The 24926-nt window shown below is 44.2% G+C and overlaps 2 protein-coding genes, 2 non-coding genes and 1 pseudogene across 4 annotated transcripts; 3 read left to right on the forward strand and 2 right to left on the reverse strand.

Moving 5' to 3' along the window:
• Positions 1-1420: 1420 nt before the first annotated feature.
• Positions 1421-4459, reverse strand: LOC149112229 (uncharacterized protein F54H12.2-like). Its single transcript, XM_089290013.1, has one exon. The coding sequence runs from the start codon at positions 3726-3728 to the stop codon at positions 2340-2342; it is 1389 nt and encodes a 462-aa protein (XP_089146139.1). The 5' UTR covers positions 3729-4459; the 3' UTR covers positions 1421-2339.
• Positions 4460-6138: 1679 nt separating this feature from the next.
• LOC149112230 (uncharacterized) lies at positions 6139-7457 on the reverse strand. The gene has a single exon (XM_089290014.1). The coding sequence runs from the start codon at positions 7332-7334 to the stop codon at positions 6240-6242; it is 1095 nt and encodes a 364-aa protein (XP_089146140.1). The 5' UTR covers positions 7335-7457; the 3' UTR covers positions 6139-6239.
• A 3841-nt stretch (positions 7458-11298) lies between these two features.
• Positions 11299-11370, forward strand: Trnam-cau (transfer RNA methionine (anticodon CAU)). Its single transcript has one exon. It is a non-coding gene; the product is annotated as a tRNA-Met (tRNA).
• Positions 11371-11831: 461 nt separating this feature from the next.
• Trnah-gug (transfer RNA histidin (anticodon GUG)) lies at positions 11832-11903 on the forward strand. Its single transcript has one exon. It is a non-coding gene; the product is annotated as a tRNA-His (tRNA).
• Positions 11904-18881: 6978 nt separating this feature from the next.
• On the forward strand, positions 18882-23938 carry LOC110046378 (ATP-binding cassette sub-family C member 4-like; annotated as a pseudogene).
• Positions 23939-24926: the final 988 nt, after the last annotated feature.

Below are 24926 nucleotides of genomic sequence, written 5' to 3' on the forward strand. Positions count from 1 at the left end.
GTGCACCCGAGCCAGCGGTGCCCACTCCGACGGGCGAGACATTGGGCAGGGGCGGTGTTGCCAGTGACGATCGCGGTGAAGGAGGCGTGTGCAGACTCGCACCCACACCCGCGGCAGGCGGAATCGGAGTACTCGTCCGAGCCGGTGTCCCCCAAGGCGAATATTCTTCCAGAGCCGAGAAGTTGAAATCGTCACTACCATAAGAGCTCATTTTTATCCATGTACCTTTCTCTTTCTATCTTCTTCTCGGCGAGTTCTCGTTGTTTATGAACCAAATAATCGAAACCTTCACCGTTATATGCGTTGATGATGGACCGTACTTGACGGTAACTCTCGCATTCCGTGACCTGTCTCATCGGTTCGTAGTCCAGCTCGTGGGGGTTCATGATGTATTTGAGCCTGTTTTTACATAGGTGAATGAATAGCGGAAACCACTCGACCTCGCTCCTCAACATGATGGGGTTGCAAACTGATGGCATCGGACGAATCCTTCGTCTTTTAACACATGGCTGAGGACACGTTGATCGTCCTGACTGGCTGGATGAAGATCCAATAGCATGTAACCGTAAGGTCGATCGGTGACCTTGCGAAACGTGTCCAACACCTCCTGCCATTGCGTGGGAAACGATTGCAGAAGTAAATTTCGTATCCCCAACTGATCCCGAGGGTTCTTGAAGGCCGCGATGTAATGCGCGTTTCTGGAAATGGTCTTGGCGAATTTTCCGTTGGGGAATAGATCCTGACACAGGTAGATCACCGTGATGTTCCGATGATGCGAATGTTTGGTGAAGAGATCCAACACGCGCTTGTCGTTACCACCCTCGTCCATCAGATCGTCCAAGACCAACACACCCCCTCCGGGAAACCATCGGGGTAACTGTTCGCTGTCGGGGATGCCTTCGTAAAACTTGACTCCACCCTTCTTGAGCTTTTGGAAACCGTCTTGCCACGAGCCGTAGCAGTAATGAATACTCTTCGGTGTCTGTTGGAACAAGTCGCCGTTCTCCAAGAGCAGTTTGGTGGTGAACACCGTCTTGCCGCACCCCGACGGACCCGCTATCAACAAACTCGACGGCGTGTGAAATTGAAACGCTTTGCGTCGTTCCATGATCATGAAATGGCACAGGGTCTCGAGACGTTCCGTTTTTATCTGAACAACTTGGCCAATGGGGTCTTGACGGCCGGGATGCGTTTCAACAGACCCAATAGGGTGACCTTACGATTGAAACAGATGGGTTTTTTCTTGGCCCTACTCCTGATCTTGGCCATGGCCCTCTTGGCAGCGGCTCTCTTGGGACGTCCTTTTTTCTTGGCAGGCGCCGATCTCTTTTTTCGAGGTTTTTTCTTGGCGAATTTACTCAAATCTCCGAACTTGTCCTCGTACCAATGCCTCTTTTTCATTCTTCTTTTCCTATCTTCCTTCTCGGAAAGCTTCGGCATGGCAGGGGCGGCTCTCTTGCGTTTCCTACGCGTGGTCACCGTCGCCGGTAATGCACCGGTGTCCAGGACGGACGGCGGTTGAAAAGACACTTGTCTTTTGGCGGGTTGAAGTATTTTCAGATTGAGTTGTCGTTTTGGCGGTTCGTTTTTCTTGAAATGAGCCTCACTGGGTTGAGGCGTCTTTCCACCCGCTTTTCCATAGCGTTTTTCTAACCTGGCTATCACGTCGTCCAAATGTCTATGCCCTTGAAACTGAAGAGCCATGACTACCACACAACCTCTTTTTCAAAAATGAACCTCTTTTATTTCGAACAGCTTACTTTATAACAAATGACGCACTCCTCGGGAGGAACCGCTCGTGTCCTGGTGACACGGGGTTTTACAAATCTTGCGCCAGGCCAACTCGTCCACGATCAGACGTTCTACCATGTGTCCTACTTTACGATCGTTCTCCACAAACTCGTTTTTCTTAAAACGATTCAAGAACTCGTTCATGTCACGACCTTCGGCTCGGTCGATCAGGAACATCAGGGCGTAACCGCCGCAACTCTGGCTGAACAGGGACTGCAGACTCTTGCCGTTGTGAATCTGGTACTTGAAATGACGATCCAACCATGCTTGGATCGGTTCGGCGGTTCCGTACGCGTCCAACGGTAGACCGTAACTGTCCAGGATCTCGCACTTGTTCTTGTCGGCCCACAAAGCGATCCAATGCACGCCCGGTTTGTCGTGAGGGTCCGTGTTCACGATGTAAGCGGTCGGTCCTTCTTGAGGGACTGTCCTGGGAAGCCGATCGCAAGGGACCGTGCCGTAAAAGACACAGCGTAGGGACGGATTCGTCCGGGCCAAATGATCCAATTGTATATTATTCAAGGCTACTTTCTCCATTTTTTTTCTTCTCATTGGTACACGTCGTAGATGACGACTCGGTTCTCGTTGATCTCCAGCAAATTCTCGAATTCGCCGTACAACAAGATAGTCAGGTTTTCTCCCGGATTGGCTCCGAAATCGATCACCAGACGCAGTTCACCTTCTTGCTTGGGGTTCAACACTGGACTGTCCAAACATCCATTGGCCGTGTTGTCAAATACAAACATGTTGCATCTCTTGCCGTCCCCCCAATCCACTTTTCGGACCATGTTTCCTTTTCCCCTGCACAACGCTCCTGAGGCTTGGAGGAATCTGTAGTAACCTCTCTGATCTTTACTGTCCCCATCGTGATCGAGCTCCAAGGTCTCGTAGGGGTATTCTTCACCTCTCACCAATTGTTTGATGGAAGCCAGATTGAATTTTCCAAAATTGAACGGATTGATCGTCACAATTCCGTTGAAGGCAGTTTGTTTCATCAACAACACCACTAACCGATTAGGCAATTTATTGTGGAAAGGATTGCTGCACTCGAAATGACGATTGTCGTTGGGATGCGAGTAAGTGCGAATTTCACCTCTCACCGTGGGGTAAGTGGCCACTCTTCCTCCTTTCAGGCTGGTCATGATCTCTCGGTACACCGAGGGAGTCACTCTCACTTGAGACAGGAACAATCTCACTTTCACGTCGGCTTCAGTCAGTCTCAGAGTACTAGCACCATGCCATCGGATGGTCCACAGGGCTGGGGCATTGAAGTACATGTCGATCTGGATCTGCACGCCAGGTAACAGTAATTTGCTGAGATGAAACACTTCCAGGAAAGGTTTGAACCTCAAAGTCACGGCTTCTCCGTCCAGAAACTGGGCTCGTCCCTGGACCAAATTCTTGAGATCTTGGGTTAAAGCAGTATATTCAGCGTGAGGAGTAGTAAAATCCAGCGCGTTGGCTGTCAATTCATCGGCATCTCCGTCGTCGGGTACACCGAGACAGTTGTACCATCCGCTGGGTGTTAGGATCGATTCACCGTCGTCTCGGTCGTGGTTCAACAGGGTCTCGATGTAGGCTTTGAGGTGGTAAGTATCCGTCTGGGGGCTGATGAGAGTCCCATTCAATCTCACATTGATCTGTTTGAAGAGGGTGTGGGCCAGATTGTTGGCGAGTCCCATGACATCCGCCGTCAGCAGATTCGTCGCGTCACTTTTCTTAACGGTCAATTCCACTTCGAAGAAACTCTCGTTCAAGTCGATAAAGTCTTCTTGCGGATCGACTTGGAAGGTCACGGGGTTGATCCCCGTATTGAACGGGTTGATTCTCACCAACCGTCGAGACGACATGCTGACATCTGTGGGAGGGGTACTGAACATGTTCAGACGAGGGTTACGAACCCCCGCCGAACGGGCATGAGCCACGAGGTCCGTCATCGTCTACGTCGTCGTCGTCTTCGTCTCCTTCTCAGGGCCGACTGCACCCAACGATAGTTCGGACGTTTTGATCGGGACGGGAAGATCGATCCGCCTTTATACGTTCGTCGTATCGGAATAAGTCTCACGCGCCTCGAGTAAATGGGATTCATACTCCAAAGAGATCTTTTCTCACTTTTTTCGACAACGCCCGTTTGATCTCTTGCGTTGCTTTACGTTTCACGGCTCGTTTCGCTCCTCTCTTGACCCCGGCGAGACCTCCTCTCCAATTGGGCTTTCCTCCCTTGCCGCCCGAATTTAAACCTTTCAGACCTTCCGTGGCCGTCTCGGTGATAAAGTCTCGTAGAATGCCGGGACCTCGTTTCTTGACACCTCTCCAAGCCATGCCGAATCCGTCTCCGGATTGCCTCATTTTATCGGGATGAAATCGTACCAACGTTCCACCGATCATTCTTTCTTAAAGTGTAACGTCACGATCGTATTGCCAGGTCCAAATCTCACCAGTTCTCCAGTTGTCTCAGCCACTTGCACCTCTATTATGTCAATGACGTCTTTGCGCACGGGAATATATTGAATGTGGTAAGGCTCGAAATACTGAACACCCGCACCTGTTCTAATCAAGTTGACCTCTCTCAGTACATCCGTGACTTGATTTCCCACCACGCCACTTCTAGCCACGTCCGAGTAGACGAACAAGGAACGCGAACTGCTTCCCACCACCACCTCGAAAGCCTTGTTCAGGTTTAGAAAACGCCAATTGCAATAGATGCTGAGTTTTAAAAAATCTCCATTTCCTCCTTTATCCGTGATGACACCCCAAAAGACAGGTGATCCGTCCTTGTCGTGGACGTCCCCGACGACGCTGATGTCCGGAACGACATCGTCAAAAAGTTCCAACTGCAAATTAGGTCCCAGTTCGTAACCACTGCTGTTCTTTTTGAGCCATCCCATTTTTAAAGCCAGTTCAACATTGACGTGGAACGTGGGGAAATGCGTGACCGGACGAAAGGTGTTTTCATTGTCCGTGACCAGTTCATCACCTTCCCACTTGAACTTGACGTAGCTTCTCTTCCCATCATTCGTGACATATTTGGCTCCCAATTTAGGTCCAGAGTTCTTGAAGATGCGTTGTCGCGTGAAAAAGGAGATCATGGATTTCATGAATCCGACACCGTCCACGTTGTAAAATACCTCTTTGAGGTCATCCGTGTCGAAGTAAGCTTCTCCAAACGTGTAGAAACTACTCGATTCTATGCGTCTCCATGAGAAGGAGGACAAGATGGATTTATCCTCAGAAGCGGTGAAAGAAGGCAACGTCACGTGCGCATCCGGCATGGCGATGCTACTCATTCCCACTTTCCACCCTCCTTCTCCATTCAGGCGTAGGGGACGTGGTAACCTGATCTTGAAATGGTTCGCCTTGTTGTCCGGGAACTCGCTCTTACCACTGTGACTGGGTAAGCTGACGTAAAAATTACTCATCCTTTCTTGAAATGCAACGTGATCGTGGTCACGCCCGACGCAAAGTCCACCAGTCGTCCGTCGTTCTCAGATACCTGCGTCTCGACAATGTCCAAAAAGGTCGTGCGCACCGGTAGATATAGGATGTGTCTCGGTTGAAGGTCGATCACGTCCGGATCGTAACGAACCTGTTTCAACAGGTCCGTGACTTGATTCCCCGTCACCATACTCTGTCCCACATTCGAATACACGAACAAGGAACGACGCTCGTGACCGAACGCCTCTTCGTAACTGCGATCCAAATCCGTGAACACCCAATTGATGAAACAACTCAAATGTAAGGTGTCGGGGTCGATCTTGTAAAACGTCTCGTCTCCGTCATTCTGAGCTATGATCAAGTCCGTGGCCGTGGGTACGACTTCCTTGGGAAATTCTTTCCTCAAGTGAGGTCCCAAGACGTAACCCGGTCGACCGTTTGGCAAGGTTCCCATCTTGACCCATTTCATCTTCTTGGCCAATTCGATGCCGATGTTCATTTGCGGGTAGACGCGTTTACCGTTGATCAGGAGGCTGAGGCACGTTCTCGAATTGTCCAGGACGCATTCTCCATGCTCGGCCCGATGCATGACCGTGTACAGCAATTCGGTGGGATCGTCGGGTTTACTCTTTTTCTTGTACATCGTCACGTCGGCATCCGTTCGATCTCTCATCCTACGCAGGTATCGATCTCGTATCATGTTCATTAACTCGGTACCGGTCCTCGGCGTGAACTCTAAATCGCCCTCTCGCGTCGCTGAAGAGACCCGGCTGTATAGGTTTATGGAGGCGTTCACCATGTTGATCCACCAGATTTCAAACAGAAGAGAATATTTCAAGTCCATCTTACGCGTCGCGGACGGAAACGAGAGGTCGCTGATACCCACTTTCCATCCCGACTCTCTCAACTGCAACGGGTTCGGCAGACGGTTCTTGAAACTGTGGGCCTTGTTGTCCGGGAACTCGCTCGTGCTGGCATTGCTCATCAGCTGCACGTAAAAGTCGTCGACAGACTCATTCATACTTGAAGTGCAATGTCACCGTCGTCACGCCCGAGGTAAAGTCCACCAAGCGTCCGTCGTTCTCGGCCAATTGCACCTCCACTATATCCAAGACGTTGCTGCGCACGGGTTTATATTGAATCTGAGTCGGTTCGTACGTCGTCTTGAGCGAGTCGTGGGGGACTTCTCTCAAGAGATCCGTGACTCGATTCCCCGTGATGGTGCTACGACCCACATTCGAATACAGGTACATGGGACTGCGAGGCGGAGGGAGGTTCGGATGAACGACGACTCCACGATTGTAGGTCTTGGCGTATTCCTCGTCCAAGTAACTGAAGCGCCAGTTGCAATAGGGACTGAGCTGTAACGTCCCGTGGCTGTCCAAATTCCAAAATTCACGAGATCGATTGCTGTCATGGTTGGTCCAGTCTTTCTTGAAATCAGACGGGACTTTGTCGTTGGGAAAGACCTTGATCATATTTACGTTCAAGTGAACGGAGTAATACGATTCCTCGCGAATCAAACCCAACTTCTTGACCAGTTTAGTACCAAAATACACTCTGGGACGATGTCTGTCTCCGGACTCGTCGAGGAACGTGTCGGTGTTGTCGATAATCAAATCGTTCCCCTCCCATCGGAACACGGGGTAGTATTTTTTCCCGTTCGGTGCTCGCAGACTTTCACCCGCATGATCCATGTAATGATACAGCCGTTCGTGAAAACGATGGATGAGGTATTGCATGAGAGATCTGCCACTCGTCACTTTGTGTCGGTCACGGTTCAGTTCCTTTCCGCTGACGTAAAATGTGACGGGGTATCGATAAGGACGCCACGTAATCCCGTCGTCTAGCAACCTGAACGTTTCAATGGTCCAATCCATACCGAACACGTAGTCGTCGTCTTCAAAGTCGTGCGCTTGAGTGACGGGTACTTGATGCGGTCGTGACGGAGGAATCGGGTAAGACACGCTCGCCAATCCCACTTTCCATTCCTTGTCGGATTCAAACAGGAGCGGATACGGCAGACGATTCTTGAAACTGTTGGCCTTGTTGTCCGTGAACTCGCTCGTGCTGGCATTGCTCATCAACTGCACGTAAAAGTCTTTCATTTTTTCGTCTTGGGCTTTTGGGTCACGTACAGTCCCTTTTTATCCACCCAACTGTCGTACTTGACTGGCCAACCTTTCCATCGCACCAAGACTTTATCCCCTTTTCGTTTGACGATCTTGTCGATGCGAAACAGATCGTCGTCTTTCACGTCCACCTTTTGCAAATCTTGCGCGTAAAACGTGCCCTCGACCGCCGTGCCGTCCCATTCTTCCACCTTGTACGTGGTGACCTTCCCAGGACGCACTCGACGTATCACAAACACCTCTTCGGTCCAACCGGGTAAATACCCTTTCTTGAACTGACGGAACTTCTTGTTCAGTCTCACACGATCCCCGACTTTGAGTTGCGGTTTCTTCAATTTCCCTTTTTTCTTTTTTCCGTAAAGAGTCTCCCAGACGTCCTCGCTATTGGCTAAAGTCACTTGATCGGGAGCCATCTTGATACTGCGATGATACGATCGATTGTACCCTCGGACTAGATCTTGTAACACGGGCACATACGTCATCGTATTCTTCACGGTGAAGTACCGGTACAAACGTTCTTTCAGGGTCCGATTGAACCGTTCCACTACACTGGATTTCGTATCCCCACGCGTCGAAAAATGATGAATGCCTTTCTGCTTCATCAAATCCTGAAACGTCTTGTTGTAGAATTCCTTCCCGTCGTCCGTCTGGAGATTGAGGGGTTTTCTACCTCCTTTCAGGATCTTAGCCATGGCCTCCGTCACCGCTTTACCCGTCTTGCTCTTCAAGGGCTGGACCCAGGCGTGCTTGGAAAACACGTCCACCACCGTCAAGAGGTAACGATACCCTCGATTGTACCTCGAAATATTGATCACCTCGATCAGGTCGGCCGTCCACTGCTCGTCGATGCCGAACACCACCACAGGTGCTGTGGGAAAACGACGACGTCTGGGTTTGTGCAACGTGTACCCCAAATCCCGTTGCAGGACCTCGCGAGCACGTCGTACCGAGATCTTATTGGCCTGGGCGAATCGCGTCAGACCGCCCAGACTACCGGGTCTGGAAGGATCCCGATACCGTCCCAGTAACCTTCCGGTCGAAAGCGGCTTTTGCTTCTTCTTCTTTTGACCTTTCTTCTTCATAGTCGATAAAGTTTGTACACGCACTGTCTCCACAACTCGAAACGTTGCTCCCGTACCTCGAGATACTTCTTAAATGAATCGGGTTGCCGTTTCAACCACAAGATATAAACCACAAAACGCATCACGTTGGGTTCGACGTCGGTATAGTCAAACACCTCCAAGGGCGAATCGCTGAAATGGTCGGGGATGGGTTCACCCTGACCGTATCGCTCGTAGACACTAGTGCACTTGGAACACAAGGTCGTCCAACACCATCGATCGGCTATGGTCGTACACATTCTCGAGATCAACCAACTCAAAGCATGAGACATAATGATTTGAATCCAATTCTTTATTCACACTTTCTTATATGTACAAAAAACGTCGTGCCTGATTGGTTCTTACGAAAAATCGACTCTGATTGGATAACACGAAAAAGAAGGCGAAAAAGACTTAGTCTGAATCTGAATCAACGTGTTCCTTGATCTTAAGATCTCGTCCGTACTCATTATCACAGTCTTCCTCGTAGGTATCCATGACATAATATCTACAATTTCTCCAATCACATTCACCGGGTCTCCACTTCAGGGCTTCAGCCTCGTTCCCCTTCACATAGAATGCTTGTCGCATACTCTCCTTACACTCACCACACAGGTCATCCTCCTCCGCTTCAAGGGCACTAAAGAAAAACCGATCCTTCCACAGATCACGCTGACGCATGAGATCGTAGATCAACTCTTCCAACTTCAGACACGTTTCCCTGTAATCTCCCTTTCTGAAAGTCAGTAACTCTGCCACCCTGGGACTCTCGTCTGACTCCAACACCCGTCGTGATAGGTCACGAGAGAAACGCAAGGGTTCAAACAGATCACGGATGACCTCGCTCATCCTATACGTGAGGTGATTCGTGGCGATCAAACAGACACGCTCAGCGTCCAGGATGGGATCACGACAAGGAACGAATTTGAATTGACCGCTACCACTTCTGTACATCACGCGACACCACTCACCACAGAACAAAAACACGTGTTCGTTCTTCTTCATCATCTCCAAAATCGTACCACCCCCAGTCAGGACGACGTCTCATCAAGAGCTCAAAAGACCACAGACTATCAGGTATTTGACCTAACGGTTCGAAGAGATTGTCAAAAATGTACAGGTCCACCTTGGCATCTGGAATGGCGTCGAGATCTCTTAAAGTGTGTACCTTCAGATCCACGATCTGTTCCACGAGGTCCCGAATCTGGTTCGAGTTGCTATAGTAAGTCATCTTGACACCCTCAGACAAACTCGTTAAACTTCTTTCCTTCTCGATCCGCTCGCTTCGTGATCTCCAAGCCCGACAAATGAGGATAGCAACTACGGACGCCCCAGTCAATCAAGTGCCTCTGGAGCCTATAGTACAAAGGAGAGACAAGACGTAATTCCAATTCAATTATCCTAGCGTGTAACGGTCTTTCGCCTTCTTTTTTCGATTGTATCCACTACGTCAGAAGCTCGATTCAACTGTTGTCTAAGATCTTCAAGGATCTCTTGCAAGTCTCTCTCATCCAAAATCCTAGGATTCATCACCGCGAATGATTTCACTGCGTCGTGCGTGCTCCTTTTATACCCAGCGCGTCACCTCCACATTCACTCAGTACGCGTACTTTCACGGATCACACGCTCATTTTTTAAACCAATCGAAATGAAGACAATCACATGACACGACTCTGATTGGATAACCAAAATTGCCTATAAAGTAGCACCGCGTATTCCGTCACGAGTCACTTTTCAGTAGAAGTCGTCATGGATTCACACGTCGAACCCGTCAGGAAAAAGAAAAAATTGTCCAAAAAGAAACTGGAACTGCTCTTACCCAAGAGAGTGGAAAGAGAAGTAGGAGGTAAACAACTACAATCCACTTTAGATAGATAGTTATTCAAAAAACCTCGTGCCAGACTCCGTTTCAACGAACGCGTCCTCTTCAAAGAAATCACCCCGGACTCGGTCAGTTGGACCACCGTCCCTCTCAAAGGCTTCTCGCGACCCTGGAGCGCCTTTTCGATCCAACGCCAAGAAGTCAAAAGCCAAATGAAAAGTAACCATGACAAGCGAAGGCAAAGACCGACCCCCAAGAACGTGCGAAAAACCACCCACATCCTAGAAACCATGCGACGTGAAAACACCTTGTTGGGATACTAACTCGTTCTCTATCTTCACAGACTCAAAGCTACCTGCCATTCAAGGCGGATGCATGACCGTGATCAGAGACTCACCTCCTCGAACCATGCAAGTCCTGGAACCCCTGGGACTCGACAAATTCAAGAAAGACGACCTCGTAGAAGTACCCCCTGAAGTGGACGACCGAGGAGAATTCACCGAAGTCCAAGTGTTGAAGGAATTCGACCCCGATCAGTTCCTGAACCAACTGAAACCACAAGATTCCATCTGCCCACGTTGCATGGTACCCCTGACATACGGAAGCGTGCGAACCCCAGACGGTGGTACCTGGGAATATTACCGATGCCCCTCTTCCAGATTCTACACCAAGTGTTATGTGACCTGTGGCGTCAAAGAGGTGGGCACTTACCTGAGACGCGTCGAAGAACAGACCCACCCCTGCTACAGGAACATCGACCCGGCTCGTTTCCGATGTCTATGCAGCAAGTCCCTGGTCTTAGCCACCTCCCACTCCCAGTCCAACCCAGACAGGCTCTATCTCAAGTGTCCCAAGCGTACCTGCAAGTTCTTTCAATGGATCGACGAATACCCACGAGGAGTCGCCGAAGCCATACTGATTCATGGACAGACCCCAAACTAAGAAAAAGACAGACACAGTTTTTGTAAAAAACACACTCCGATTTTTATTTCACATTATTTTTTCAGTTTCTAAGAAAGGCAGGGTGGCGCAGTGGAAGCGCGTTGGGCTCATAACCCAGAGGTCCGAGGATCGAAACCTCGCCCCGCCCATTTTTAATTCACATTTCTTTTTTACACGATGGGTAATTTGTCCTCCGCGTCGATCATGGTTCGCATCGTTACTTGATCACAATGGTTGAAAGTACTATAATAATCGTTTATTGATTGATATCCCGAAGAAAAAGAGGGCGCCGGTCAATAGGACCGTGCACACGTCCCACCCTGTAATAAGTGGAATGACCAATAAAAGTTGTTTTTGTTCTATTTTCAGACTCCATGTCTCGATTTCCTAACCCTCAATGTCTATGGTGCAAGGAAGGATACACTTTCAAACACAGTATCAGAGACTACTTCCTGACACCCTGTTGCGACCAATTCTTTCACGGAACCTGTAAAGCCCTCCACACTGAGCGGTTGAAACCCTCGGAAAGACTCTGCCCTCATTGCAAAGCCGTGAATTTCGGACTGCCTCCCGATGACAACCCCAAAACCAAGTCCTAAAGAGGTAAGCGCTTCGATGGTCTAATGGTTAAGACGTTGAGTTGTGGCCTCAAAGACCCAGGTTCGATTCCTGGTCGGGGCATTAAATTTTTTCTTTTTTATTCCCTATAGAGACGATGAAAAAATCACGCAACAAACCATGTACATTCTCTCGTTAAAGGATCTTTATTAGTTTTTGTTACAGGCATGAATAAAAATGTTTTTTCACTCCTCTGATTCTGGTGGTGGTGTTTTTACAATTTGTTTGACAAATGCTCGGTACGCCAACTCGTCTCGGTCCTCCCAACTGCTCTTCCACGCTTCCCATCCGTCCTCAAATCCCTCCGGCAACTTCTCCAAACACACAGGGTCTTTAAACGAGATGGACTGGTCAGCAAGCATCTTCTCAGACAGCATTTTTCTGAACCTCATCACCTCATCCGTCAGCTTCGTCACCTCTTTCTTCAGGAGGGCATCCATAGCGTGAGAAACGGCGCATTTCATTATCTTTCCAAGAATACCGTCATGAACAGCATCCATCACCCTCGCGGCAAGTTCTTCTATCTTCTCCTCTTCAGAAACACTATTCACCTTCGTCTTGCTCTCCTCTGAAGACATCTTCTAGTCGCCGATCTCAAAAACAACAATGACAAACTCACACACTCACCACCCTTTTATTTTCCACCTCCGAACCTCGATTTCAGGCATTGGCTAGCGCCTTATTTGAGCACGCGCATGACCTGGATGCAAAAGACTGCTGACGCCACTGCAGGCGCATATTTAAAAACACGTCCACCATCTTGTTTATGCAAATCGAAAATACTGCCCTCTGATTGGTCGAGAGCCTTTTTTAATGATATGCACGGCCTTCTGATTGGCTACGACCCCTATTAACGTCCTATACTACTGCTGATCATTAAATGCCACGAGGAAAAAATCTTGATTAATCATTATCGTGCCGGCATGCTTCTTCAGTCTTCCCATTAGTCTATAAAGTCGTATAGTTTATGGTTTATAAGTTTGCTCTGACAGCTGGCGTTTCTTCAATCAGTTGTATCACGTAATACACCCTTTTTGATCAAACTTGCTTGGTTAATGTAACCATCTTAGTTTTAATCGTCATTCAAGCTTCTGTCAGTCATGAATTCTATCGGCGGGCGTTTATTATTCAAGAGATTTGTATTATTTCATCCATGCTCAAATTTGCATAGGTAATCACACGATTTCGAGTGCAATTTGGAATGAATAAACATGAGGAAATTCCTCGGAGGCTGACAAAATTGCACGAGCCCGAAGGACGAGTTCAGTTTTTACTCTTAGACTCTATATAGGGCGCCGAAGTTGAAATCCGGACGTCGCGGGTCCAAGTCTCGCTCTGACCACAAGCTGGAGTTGTTTCTCGGTAGACCCTAATTCAACTCCTCGGTTATGCTTGTAATATTATGTTAAGTTGGTATATTTGTTTCTTCATGCCTGTGAACTAGCTAGGTGTAGCTAAGAACATTCACCACTATAAAGAACAACATTTTGAACATTTTTGAACATTTGGAGCCTGCTCGCAGGCTAGAAAAATAAAACCTCCTGGTTAGTTCTTTGGAAAAGCAAGTAATGTCGTCTTTTGCTTTTCTGTAAATATGATCTGCTAAATTTTGTATGATTATACACGATTACGTAATCATGTATACGGTGAAAATTCAACTGTACAACCGTCGAACATTTGCAACTGAAGGACATAGGAATGTGGAAACATGTTTTGTAAAATGAAAAATGTTGTTTCCTTTTTGAAAATTGCTGTTTCTCTGCTGTTTTCACGATCTGCTAAATATCTTCTGAAAGTTTCGACAGTATTAGCAGTCCATCTGATAATGCTGACAACTCTTCAAAAAACTTCGATTAATTTTCGGAAGTATTCGGGCGGTCTTCGGAAATGTTAAGTAATCTTTCCTTTATGTTCGACCAGCTTCGAAACTGACCTCGAATGACGGTCGCCAGTTTTCATGCTACTCCGTACTAACTTCAGAAATCTTCATTGTAATGTGCCTTCATAGACAACTTTGCACTCATGTTGCAGTTTTCTACATTCGCACACGAGAGCTACTCTGCTTCTTTAGCCAATCAGAATTCAGTTATTAGACAGGTTAGTCGTTTAATTTTACTATTTTGAGTAGTTTTTTTGCTTATTTAAGTTTAATGTATTCTTTTGCTGAATGATATTCTCTGTATTATGCAAAATAAAATGGTTGTTGTTGTCTATGTTCTTCAGTATATTGATTATTCTTCAGTATAATATCCCTAACACCAGCAAATGGTTTCAGTTATTTAAGTGTTCCTTGTCACTTTTGTGTACTCAGAGATTACAGTTAAATGACTACAAGGAAGTTCCATCGCATCAACTAAAATATTACTTGTAGCGTGTCGTTCTTCGACTCTATGACACTGCATGTGTACTTACGGCCTGTTTACAAGGAGGTAGGGTTACCCTAGCAAGCGGGTTAACCCTAACTGGAGGGGAAAAGATAGCCCGGGTTTACAAGCAAAATTTCGCAGGTAGGGTAACCTTACAACCCGGGACAACTTGACGCGCGGCTACACTCAAAGGGTCTCAGTGGAAACAATTAGAAAGGTAACCCGGGTAGGCGGCTTAATCCTAGCTGGAGTGTTAACAAGCAGGGAGAAAGTTAACCCGCCTGCCAGGGTAACCCTAGCACGCAGATAGGGTAACCCGCCTACTCGGCTCGAGGTAACCCTAGCTGACTTGTAAACACGCGAAGAGTAAGTACTAGGGTAACCCGGTTTATTGGAAAGGATTTTCTAAAAGTCCTTTCCAATAATTCTTCCCTGGCCTGTTGGTTTCGCCGTTGGAAAGGACTTTTCCCACTTGCAGAGCACCAATTTTCCACCGGTGACGTAAATATACATTAGCCAGTGAACAAACAAGTATTGACTATACGTCATGACGTCGCGCGCGATCAACGACACGACTTGCAGAGCAAATGCATGCTGAGTTCAACTACTATAAAAATCTTTTTCATCTTGCTTTTGTTCTCGGATATACTAAAGGATATGAATTTTATGGAAGCAATTGAATATGGTCTATCAAACTTAATTTTAAGTCTTTGAGGGTAAAGCAGTGGAAGGTTATTTACCCGACCAATACGTGTTTGTTTACTTACGGACGCGATCTGAGCTCCTGCGTGATCCGGATCGTTTGAGAGAATTAAGTTTGGACCTTTCCAAAAAGAACAGAGCCGTTCCTGCAATTTGTGTAATTGTTTTACTTTATGTTGATTGAATGAAAGACCAAGTTTCTTCTCAATAAAGAAAGGGCATCGCAGCAAATTTCCTTGGCCATTTTACCGTGTTGAAAACAGTCGTCGATGATTTTGTCGATCGATGAAGGACTTTTAGGAAGAGCGCTTTAAGACCTTTTATTTTCTGCCGTTCGTTGCAACTTCGATTCTCAACGTTATTTAATCGAGAGAGCTTAACAGAATTAAAGTTCTCCCCGACTAATTCCATCTTCTTTAGTTTATTCCGATTCTTGTCGGTACAAGCTAGATGTACATAAGTTTATAGCATTTGTCAGGCAGCTCTCTGGTCGATCGCTGGTTAATCTAGACTAAAACAAATAATTCCCGATCGGTTTAAACACGGTTTTTTGTTTTCAGGAAGCGTTACTCAATGGAAAAGCTTTTGCCGTTTGTCAATATTGCTGACTACATACTGCACTGTACACAAAAAACTTCATTTGAGTTACATGAAAGGAACAGTACTCGTTAACGTTTTGATGGAAATCATTTTGTGTTTTCGCGCCATTTTGTGTTTTTCGCGCCAAAAATTTACGCTTTGATTCACATCCCTGCAAACGAAACAAGTCGACCTCTCGCGACTTACGTCGCTCGCGCTCGCCCTCGCGATTTCTTCGCTGGAAGATTACACTCGCGCTTCGCTCAAGGGAGATAAATAAGTCAAGGATTAAGAAAAGGTCGACTTGTGGCAAGTCTAATGCCACGATAGATCTTTATTGATGCATTTTTCTTTCGGTGACAAGGCCACAGGGGAACGCAAACTTTATGGTCTAGGGCACCTGATTAAGTGTAATAGGTATGTATGTAAATTAAAGCCGCGAGCGTAAACTAAATTTCCTTCAGCAATGTATTAAACTGGAGAGAACTCCACTGAGATGGTTCCAACAGGTATAAAAGTATCTTCGTGGGATCGACTTTGCATCATACCCTAGTGATTTGCCTTAAAAGTTACCAGCGAATTTACTAGTTTCCTTCGCAGTCGAGCAATCCTTAGTTTTCACGTAACTGATAATCGCCGCCAACATGGTGACATACTTTAACAAAAGATTTGTACATGTACCAAGCTTCTTTTGTTTTTATCATCAAACATGGCCGCCAGACTTTTGTCATTTCACTCTCTAGAGATTAGTTGCAAACCATCAATAGAGAATTTCGAATCTCAATTAAAAATGGAATTCAGGTGGGAGATAAGCAATGCTTCAAATTTAAGTCGATGGTCAACAACCATACAAAATGATACGTGAAAGCCTTAGGTACAGTCTCCAAGCTAAGTTTTTTCCAGCCAGCAGTTGGACTGTCTTCAACAGCACATCATAAGCTGGTAAGAAAAGTGAAACTCACTGCACGCCAAATCATTACGCTCAGGAGGTGTCCCCTCATAATTATTTTGTATAAGTATTAGGATTGTCCATTCAATTTAACAGTGAATAGTTTACTTGACATTCCAGCTTAAATTTATATCTAACAGTAAACGTTTGGGGTTTAGGGCGAGGGTTTTTCAGAGTTGTCATAAAAGGTCCGAAGAGAATTTTACCTTACAAATGCAATTTACTGCAACCGCGTCATACCACACTCGTGAAACAAACAAGTCCAATCAGAATGAACGCATAGGAACAGACTGTTAAAAATTTGAGTAACCGTGGTGACGGATATCATTATATGTATAAAGCTATTTACTAACTATGTATAAAACGATGGTTGCTCATGAGGTTTCAACAAAATCTCTATCAGGGCAGACAAAAATGCCAATAACATATAAAATCTAACCAGATATGTTTATAAATGCAAGCGTATTGTCCTAGACTTTGAAAGCAAGTTGTTTCAAGCTTGGGCCGGTCGAAGTGAAGAAATTGAAGGCCAGCCGTCGACGCATGAAATGGAAAAAAAATCAATGTTTGCACTTTATATTATGAAAAAAGTCAAAAGTTCTGGTCCGCTCTTGGGGTCCTGCAATGTTCGTGTACTCCGCAATTAATTCGCGTCGAGTTTACACAATGATCTAATCTTTACTAGAGATTAAAGGGCGTATTCAAAAGATCCTGAATTCTCTTGGGATTAGTCCTTGTCCTCGTTTAAATGAATTGTTAAACGGGTAAATCACAACAACAACAACAACATCTTTTATTTAAACACGGTGGGTTTTAAAGCTAATATAGCTTATGGGGCCGTGTAAAAAATGTTAATAAAACAATAAAAATAAAAAATCATTAGAAAATTATTAAAGCTGAATGTAGACAATAAAAAGTAAGATATGTACAATAAAGGGTATGAATAGATTTAATAAAAGACGAGATCCCTGTCAATTTGGGGATGGCCCATTTGCGGTGATTCTTCACAAGTCAACTAAAGCAAATTTATCACCGGTCAAAGCCATTGAACTAAGCAGCATTCTCCAATAAAGCCTTTGTCCGTTATCACAATCTTCATGATCACATGGATTGACTGTCCGACGTTTAGAGCAGCAACGATCCGGATAAATTCAAAGAGGCACGAGCCGGTAGGGGTTCTGGTCTGGAAGCATGCTCCCCACATAAACTTTTGAAATCTTGTTGCTCTGAAACGTCACTTCTAGCGTTCCAAGACGACAATTGTCTACCGTGTGTTCCATTTAATTGAAAGAACAAGACAGCAATTCCAAACTCGTGACTTTTTTCTTGCAGGGAAACTAAATTCTACACCAAGAACAAATAAAATAGACCAAGGAGGTCAAAAGTCCACCAGGGAGGGCAAAATAACCCACCGGGTTCAGTTTAACCTGGTCTGTTACAGAGGAGTAGGATGTGTAACGGTTTTCTTTACTTTAGGCTTGACCCATTTGTCATTGGGATGAGAGTGACAACTCATATAGCCTCTTCCAGGCGTTCATTTAGTTGGGGCGCAGCGCGAAAAGTAAACGCCTGGAAAAGGCTGTAACTCATAATACTGATTATGCTCGCAGCTGTTTTATTTATCAAACCGGGAAACATTAGTTCGAATAATATTACCTCCTCTAAACCACCGCGAAGATTGCTATCGATTGTCGATAGCGATCGATGAAAATCGAAGAAGACAGTTGTGAGTTATCGATGGCCGACAGTAATCGATAACGATCGATCATCGATTGGTATCGATTATTATCGATTGTCATCGGAAATTATTTTTGTCCTTTCACAAGTTACACTGATAAAATGTTTGACAAATTTGTCATTAGTGGTTTTATTGAGTCATGTTTTCATAGCCTGCGTATCTTATACAATCATCAACAAAATAACAAGAACATAAACAACTAGCAGGTACATTTTGGACTTTGCATCTTAAAACACCGGAGTGCAATACCGGAATACAAATATGGCCTATTTGCAGTCCGGAATTATTTCCGGAGCCGTACAGGGTTGCTGTAGCTAAAGCTAGTGAAATTATTGATGAGAATGGTTTCAGTTGGGTTGAAAAGGACACTGTTGCGAGGATGTTTTGTTTGTAGATATGGTTTAAAGAGGTTCTAATAATGTGACTTCCACTGGATAAAATGTATAGGTCACCACTGTGGTATTTCACGGACCCCCCTTCCTTCTCCCCCACAAATAAATATCTAGATATGGCCCTGATGCCAAGCCGCTATTGAAGGTTTAGATTTTGCTACTCTCTGGCTATTTAAGTTTGAAAAACCACGCTGGAAGATAAAACCAGAGGTAGGTTTCTGCTGGGACTGCCGAACAGCAAATAACCTCCAGAAAATAGCAATAGCTTAAGGAAGACTAATTGTTTTTTTCTTTTACTTCTTTAAAATGTTTTTTCTCTGGTGGAGTCTAAAATGTTTGTTTGTCGGATGCCACTGAACCTTTGAGGCCTTGCGCGCTAAACTCGACAAGGTTCTCTGACGTCTGAATTTGCGTTAATTTAAACACTATGAGCTAGCAAACATTGTGACCATGAATTTTGATCTATAGATGTTGATCTTCGTCAGTTTTCAGATTAACTGTTATGGCAAAGAATGGATACAAAAAGATCTCCACGAATGAAGAGAAAGAAGCAGTCAGCTTTATGTCTCTTCTTTTCTTTCAATGGATGAATCGTATCGTCAAGATAGGCAATGAAAGACCATTAGATGAGAACGATTTTTCACCGCTTTCAAAAGAGAACTCTGCCTCATTTCTGACCGATCAGCTTCAAGCAAACTGGAACAAAGAAAAAACAAAGTGCAAAAGTAATCGAAAAGGGCCTAAAGTTTGGAAAAACGTCATAAAGTTAATCTCGGTTAAAGATATCCTGATTATTGTATTCACGAATGCTTGCTATTCGATTTCTCGCCTTCTTCAACCATTGCTATTGGGATCTCTTATTTCCGTACTGATGTCAGCTGAGCCACAGAAAGATAATCTTCTTTATGGTTGTACACTGGCTTTGTGTATAAATTCCTTCATCGGAGCTTTTAGTATGCACCATCACGACTATAGATGTAAGGTGTTGGGTATCAGAATGAGTTGTGCCTTAAAAGGTCTAGTCTACCATAAGGTAAGCACGAATAGTCTAGAATAGCTTAACAGCGCAGGAAAAAGCAATCCTAGTGATCGTAGGTAGGAGTAGCCACACAGAGGGATAGATCCTGTTTCCACGAGAAATAGTTATTTACCTTGATGCTTTTTCATAGGCCGTGGAATTTCATCTGAAGGAACTTTGTTAGTATATATACTCTGCTTTCTTGATTTTAATATTCTCTAATGGCGTTTGGCAGTAAAACAATCAATACTCTCATTTTTAGGTCCCAAGGGGTATGCCCTGTTCTAGGAATCCTGACCCTATCTAGACTATTTTGCTTATTGACTTTAAGAGGTGACTATTCTGGTCCCTAGAACTGGTCGTTTGCGTATTGCTCCAATTACATTCTTGGTTACTTAGTTTGCTCTTTTTATCTTATATTTAGTAAATTACTTAACCACGCCTCTCTGGTTTCCCTCAAAATCATACGCATCTTCAAACCAAAACGGAAAAATCAGTGACCTATTATCTGAACAAAACAGCCAAAAGACCTTACCCTCTGGGGTGGCAAATATGTATATACCTATAGCATTAAGAGGAAAATTCCTTTACATCGATTGTTCGCAAAGTTGAAGCAGCGTAAGATAAAGTAGTATTAACATAAGACAGCGACTGAGCTACTTTAATCCTCGTTTTGTGAAAAACCCTAACATTTAGCATTACTTGTTTCACAGACGCTACATCTCAGCAAGGATGCATTGTTAAAAGTTACAACTGGCCACGTGATCGACCTTATATCAAACGATGTTCAGCGATTGGAGGAACACACTGTTATGTGGATGTCTTTTTCGATATTTTCGTGCTTTTTTCTGGTAGTGCTAGCAGTATTACTTGTGTTTTCGATTGGCTGGCAATCTCTTATGGCAGCATCATACCTGTGTTTTCTTGTGCCATATTTCACTGGATTCTCTTATATAAGCGCCGCACTTCGCTTACGTACAGCAGTGGCGTCCGACCAGCGCATCTCCATAATGAACCAGATGGTTTCTGGAATTCGTGCCATCAAAACGCGTACGTGGGAGGATGAATACCGAAAAAAAATTGAGCACACACGAAGGTAGGTAAAACAAATGTGGTGCTTAACGTTGACTCAGATCGTGTGCAATTGGATTCACTGCAGTTGTAAAATAAATTTCAGTCACAACTGATCGTCTTCTATTGCCAACTTGCGAGTTTAATCAGTTACCTTGTCGATCACGTTTTGCTTATAGAACACGATCACGCCAGTTCTCCTATTTAACAATTAGATTATGAGCTCGAGATTTCGGCCAACAACACTAATCCTTTTTAGTAAAATTCTGACTTTGGCCTCATCAACTATCACCTCATAGGAATCGAGAGCGAATAATCTAATTGTTTTAGTAGAATTCTAACTGAAATTTATTTCAGATAACTGTTTCCAGCTATTTCTCGTTGTATTAATAAACTTCGTGCCTTAGAAAGATCGCTTGGAATGAATTGTCATTTGAACTTGCAGTTGTGTGCACGAGCGCATCATGTTTTCAGTAATGCCAAGTTTTTTAACGTCTCGAAACCGTGAATGTCACTCGTTTAGTCGTTTCAGGAATTTTAATTATCCATTTGCATCAAAATATTCTTTCAAAACTTTGGAACAACGAAAAAACGTCGCCATTTCGAAGACCACCTCCAGCCACTCTACTCTAATGGCTGATAGTGTGCAATGGCTCAGCCAATCAGATTGCAGCATTTGCATTAGTGTTCAGGTAGAATTTTACTAAAAAGGATTAGCGTTGTTGGTTTTTGGCAAACACTATTCAAATTGTAGGTTTCTGACTGCTATTGTTCTCAGTGTCCACTAAAACAATTGTACTGGTACTGTTTACCCTTATTTATCGGCAACTGCTTCGTTACAATTTGCTCATGTAAATCTCGGTTGTAAGAGACTCTATTGTACTACTTTATACCACTTGCCACTTGTAGCATTGTTGAGTGATATATCCTCATAGTTCTTTTGCGTTTTGTTTTCAGAGGTGAAATTAACACCATCCGTAAGAAAAGTGCCAGTTCTGTCAGGGGTTCTTGCCTTGTGGGACAATTCAGTATCAGTGGCGACCCTGTTGTCTGTCGTTACTCTTGTGCTTACTGGTCAACCCATCACACCTGTTAATATCTTTATGCTGCTAGGTTTTATGCATTTGGCAAGAGATCAAACATGCTGTTTCATTTCTTCTGCTTTCCTAGAAACATATGAAGCATATGCATCGCTAGGAAGAATAGAAGATTTTCTGCTTTTAGAAAACCTTCCCTCCATCTCACGTAGTCAGTCCAAAGGGGACACCAGTAATACAGAGAGCAGTTCAAGCAAATTAACGAATACTCTGTCAGATCAGAAGGCGAAAATGGAAAAAGTATTCAGTGCTGACCTTGTACAGAATCTGCAAGACAAGCCCAGTATTTTATGTGTGTCGAATACGACGCACAGACAAATCCAGCGACAAGATGAATTTATTCTGCAGGGTATTGAATTTTCCACAGAGTAACAAAGTCTAACAGTCATAACTGGACCAGTGGGCAGCGGAAAATCTACTCTTCTCTCAGCCATCGCTGGAGAGATCTCTGAAGTTAGCAGGACAATAACCTTCCAAGGTTCTTTTGTTTATGTTCTCCAAGCAGCTTGGATCTTCTCTGGAACAATAAGAGAAAACATTCTGTTTGTTCAACCATACGATGAACCGAAGTACAGCAGAGTAATTGAAGCATGCGCGCTCACGGAAGACGTCCAGTGGTTTCCTAACTATGACCAAACAGTTGTTGGAGAACGCGGTGAAATTCTAAGTGGAGGTCAGAAGGCCAGAGTTAGTTTAGCACGCGCAGTTTACGCTGATGCAGACCTTTACTTGTTAGACGATCCTCTGAGTGTTGTGGACTTTAAAGTTGGCCAACATATCTTTGAAACATGTATCAACGACCTACTGGGCGATAAAACCCAAGTGTTGGCATCACATCAAGAACAGCACATGAAAGAAGCTGATCAGGTGATTGTGATGTACAAAGGCCGCGTTTTGGAAAAGGGAAGTTTCACTGAACTACGAGAAAAAGGTATCCTAAACACAACTGTTGATCCGCTCTATCAGACAATTGGGAAAGATAGCAATTTTACTAGGAGCTTTGCCTGGGAGATTGAACAGAAAAACAAAGGTGTTGATGGCTGTGAAACAATGGTTCGGTTTATCCACTACCCAATGAAGCTAGGGGTCTGGAAATATCACAAGAAGATCGTTCCATCGGAGTGGTTTCATGGCAGCTTTATTGGAACTACTTTAGAAGCGGAGTACATTGGTCAACAATTTGTGCAGTAATTTGTTTTTGCTTCATAGCGCAAGGTAAGACTTTATATTTTAACTAGTTCTTCAAACCCAACATTCATGTACCCAACTTTGTTTTGTATTTCTTCAGTAGCTGATAAATGGATGATTTGCTTCTTGTCAAGGGGTTTTGATCTTATATTTATTTCACCTCTTTCTTTTCTCAGCGATGATAATTGCTCCCAATGTCTGCTTGTCATTATTAACAAAGAAACTTCCAGAAGATCAGAAAGACAACATAAACCTCATTATCTATGGCTGTCTCGTCAGTGCGTCCCTCATCTTTGCCGTCATTCGAACTTATGGATTCTTTCTCGTTTCCTTAAGATCTTCAGAACGCCTTCATGACAAAATGGTTTTGGCAATTTTACAAGCACCGGTTCTATTCTTTGATTCAAATCCCGTGGGAAGAATACTCAATCGATTTTCTAAAGATGTAGTCTGCCTTGACGAGCTGTTGCCCAAGACTTTTCTAGTATCTATCCAGCAAGTGTTGGTGGTGTTTGCGTCAATGATTGTACCAACTGTTACAAATCCTTGGCTTCTATTTCTTGTTACTCCGTTGATTGTGCTAGTCTTGTATATCTCAAAGTATTACCTGAAGACGTCAAGAGATCTCAAAAGGTTAGAGTCAATATGCCGCAGTCCAGTCTTCTCTCACTTTTCCGAGACCCTAAATGGACTGGACACGATTCGAACCAGACGAAGACAAACGGATTTCGTGGATCAGTTTTACAGATGATTTGGTTTAGTCTTAACAGTCTTTAGGGCGCTTTCCACTAGAGTTTTCAACATGAAACGCTTCTGCTTTGATTTTGCATTACTACGTACAAATGATTGGCTTAAAAATCTTGTGCCACCAAGATCAATTGCAGCTCGCTAGCATATGTTTTTTAGAGCACCAAGTGTTAAGTAATAACTAGCTACTTTTTTTTTTTTTGACATTTTATTTGTTTTTAACAGTACAATAAAATACATTACTTACAATACTACATACTTACCCTTATAACAATACACTATGTCACATACGGCTAATTACATAACTTACTTACGGTACTTGCAATACTGGTTACTTACACCACTGTCAATTACAATACTATTCTTACACTATTTGCATCCTTTTTCTTTTCTTAATTGTTATTATATTACAGTGACACCTAATATAAACATGTAGTTTTTTTTTTCCTTATATGTACAAACTTACGGTTAAATAATAAATATGAAATTAAATATTAATTAACCATAAACATCGGCAGCATATAAAATTAAAGTAAAAAGGCCAACGTGCGATAACATTTTGGAAGTGCTTTTTTTGCAGTCGCAATCTCTTTAAGAATTTCAAGTTTTCTGGGAATGAACGATAGAAAGTTTTGAAAATCTAAAACATCTCCGCGAAGGCTTGAGCAGAAAACACAACATTTGCCTATCAGTAGACAGTAATTTAGGACTTGCCAATGCTTTGTCCTATATTGCCAGCCTTAGAGTATATGGCTTATGGATAACGTTATTGTTTCAGTTTGATACCACCAGTCTTGAAACAGAATCCAGAAATCGACTGTTTGTGTGCAGTTTATTAGCAGCTGATGCAACGTTTGTTCTTCCGCGTTGCATAAGTTGCATATGGTGCTTTCTGAAATGCCGTCTCGATGAAGTGTAACACGGGTTGGAAGCACGTTATGAATCACTTTATGCTGAAACATTATCATTTTTACTTCATTTGTGACAGCAAATGGCATAAGATAAACCTTCTGGATGGTATTTTCTGTAAATCCGTGGCGTAGAATTTTGGTTTCAGCAGTGGGAGGAACGAAGATGGTGTTTAAAGGACAGGAATAAATAGAACTGGTTCTTAGGGTGTTGACTGTGGTATCGTGTGTGACGTTCGGAATAGGGTTTTTAAGACGAGCTTTCCAATTTTTTGGGATTGCGTTAACCAGGCCATAGTATATGGTGAAAGGAACCTTCAAATTGAATTTT

This window comes from Orbicella faveolata, unplaced genomic scaffold (assembly GCF_042242905.1).
Source record: "Orbicella faveolata isolate gen_17 unplaced genomic scaffold, um_ofav_v1 contig_2, whole genome shotgun sequence".
Classification (NCBI taxonomy): Eukaryota; Metazoa; Cnidaria; class Anthozoa; order Scleractinia; family Merulinidae; genus Orbicella; species Orbicella faveolata.

Excerpts from the sequence above, each read along its gene's own strand:
- LOC149112229 (XM_089290013.1), bottom strand. The coding sequence starts at position 3,728 with ATGACGGACCTCGTGGCTCATGCCCGTTCGGCGGGGGTTCGTAACCCT.
- LOC149112230 (XM_089290014.1), bottom strand. The coding sequence starts at position 7,334 with ATGAAAGACTTTTACGTGCAGTTGATGAGCAATGCCAGCACGAGCGAG.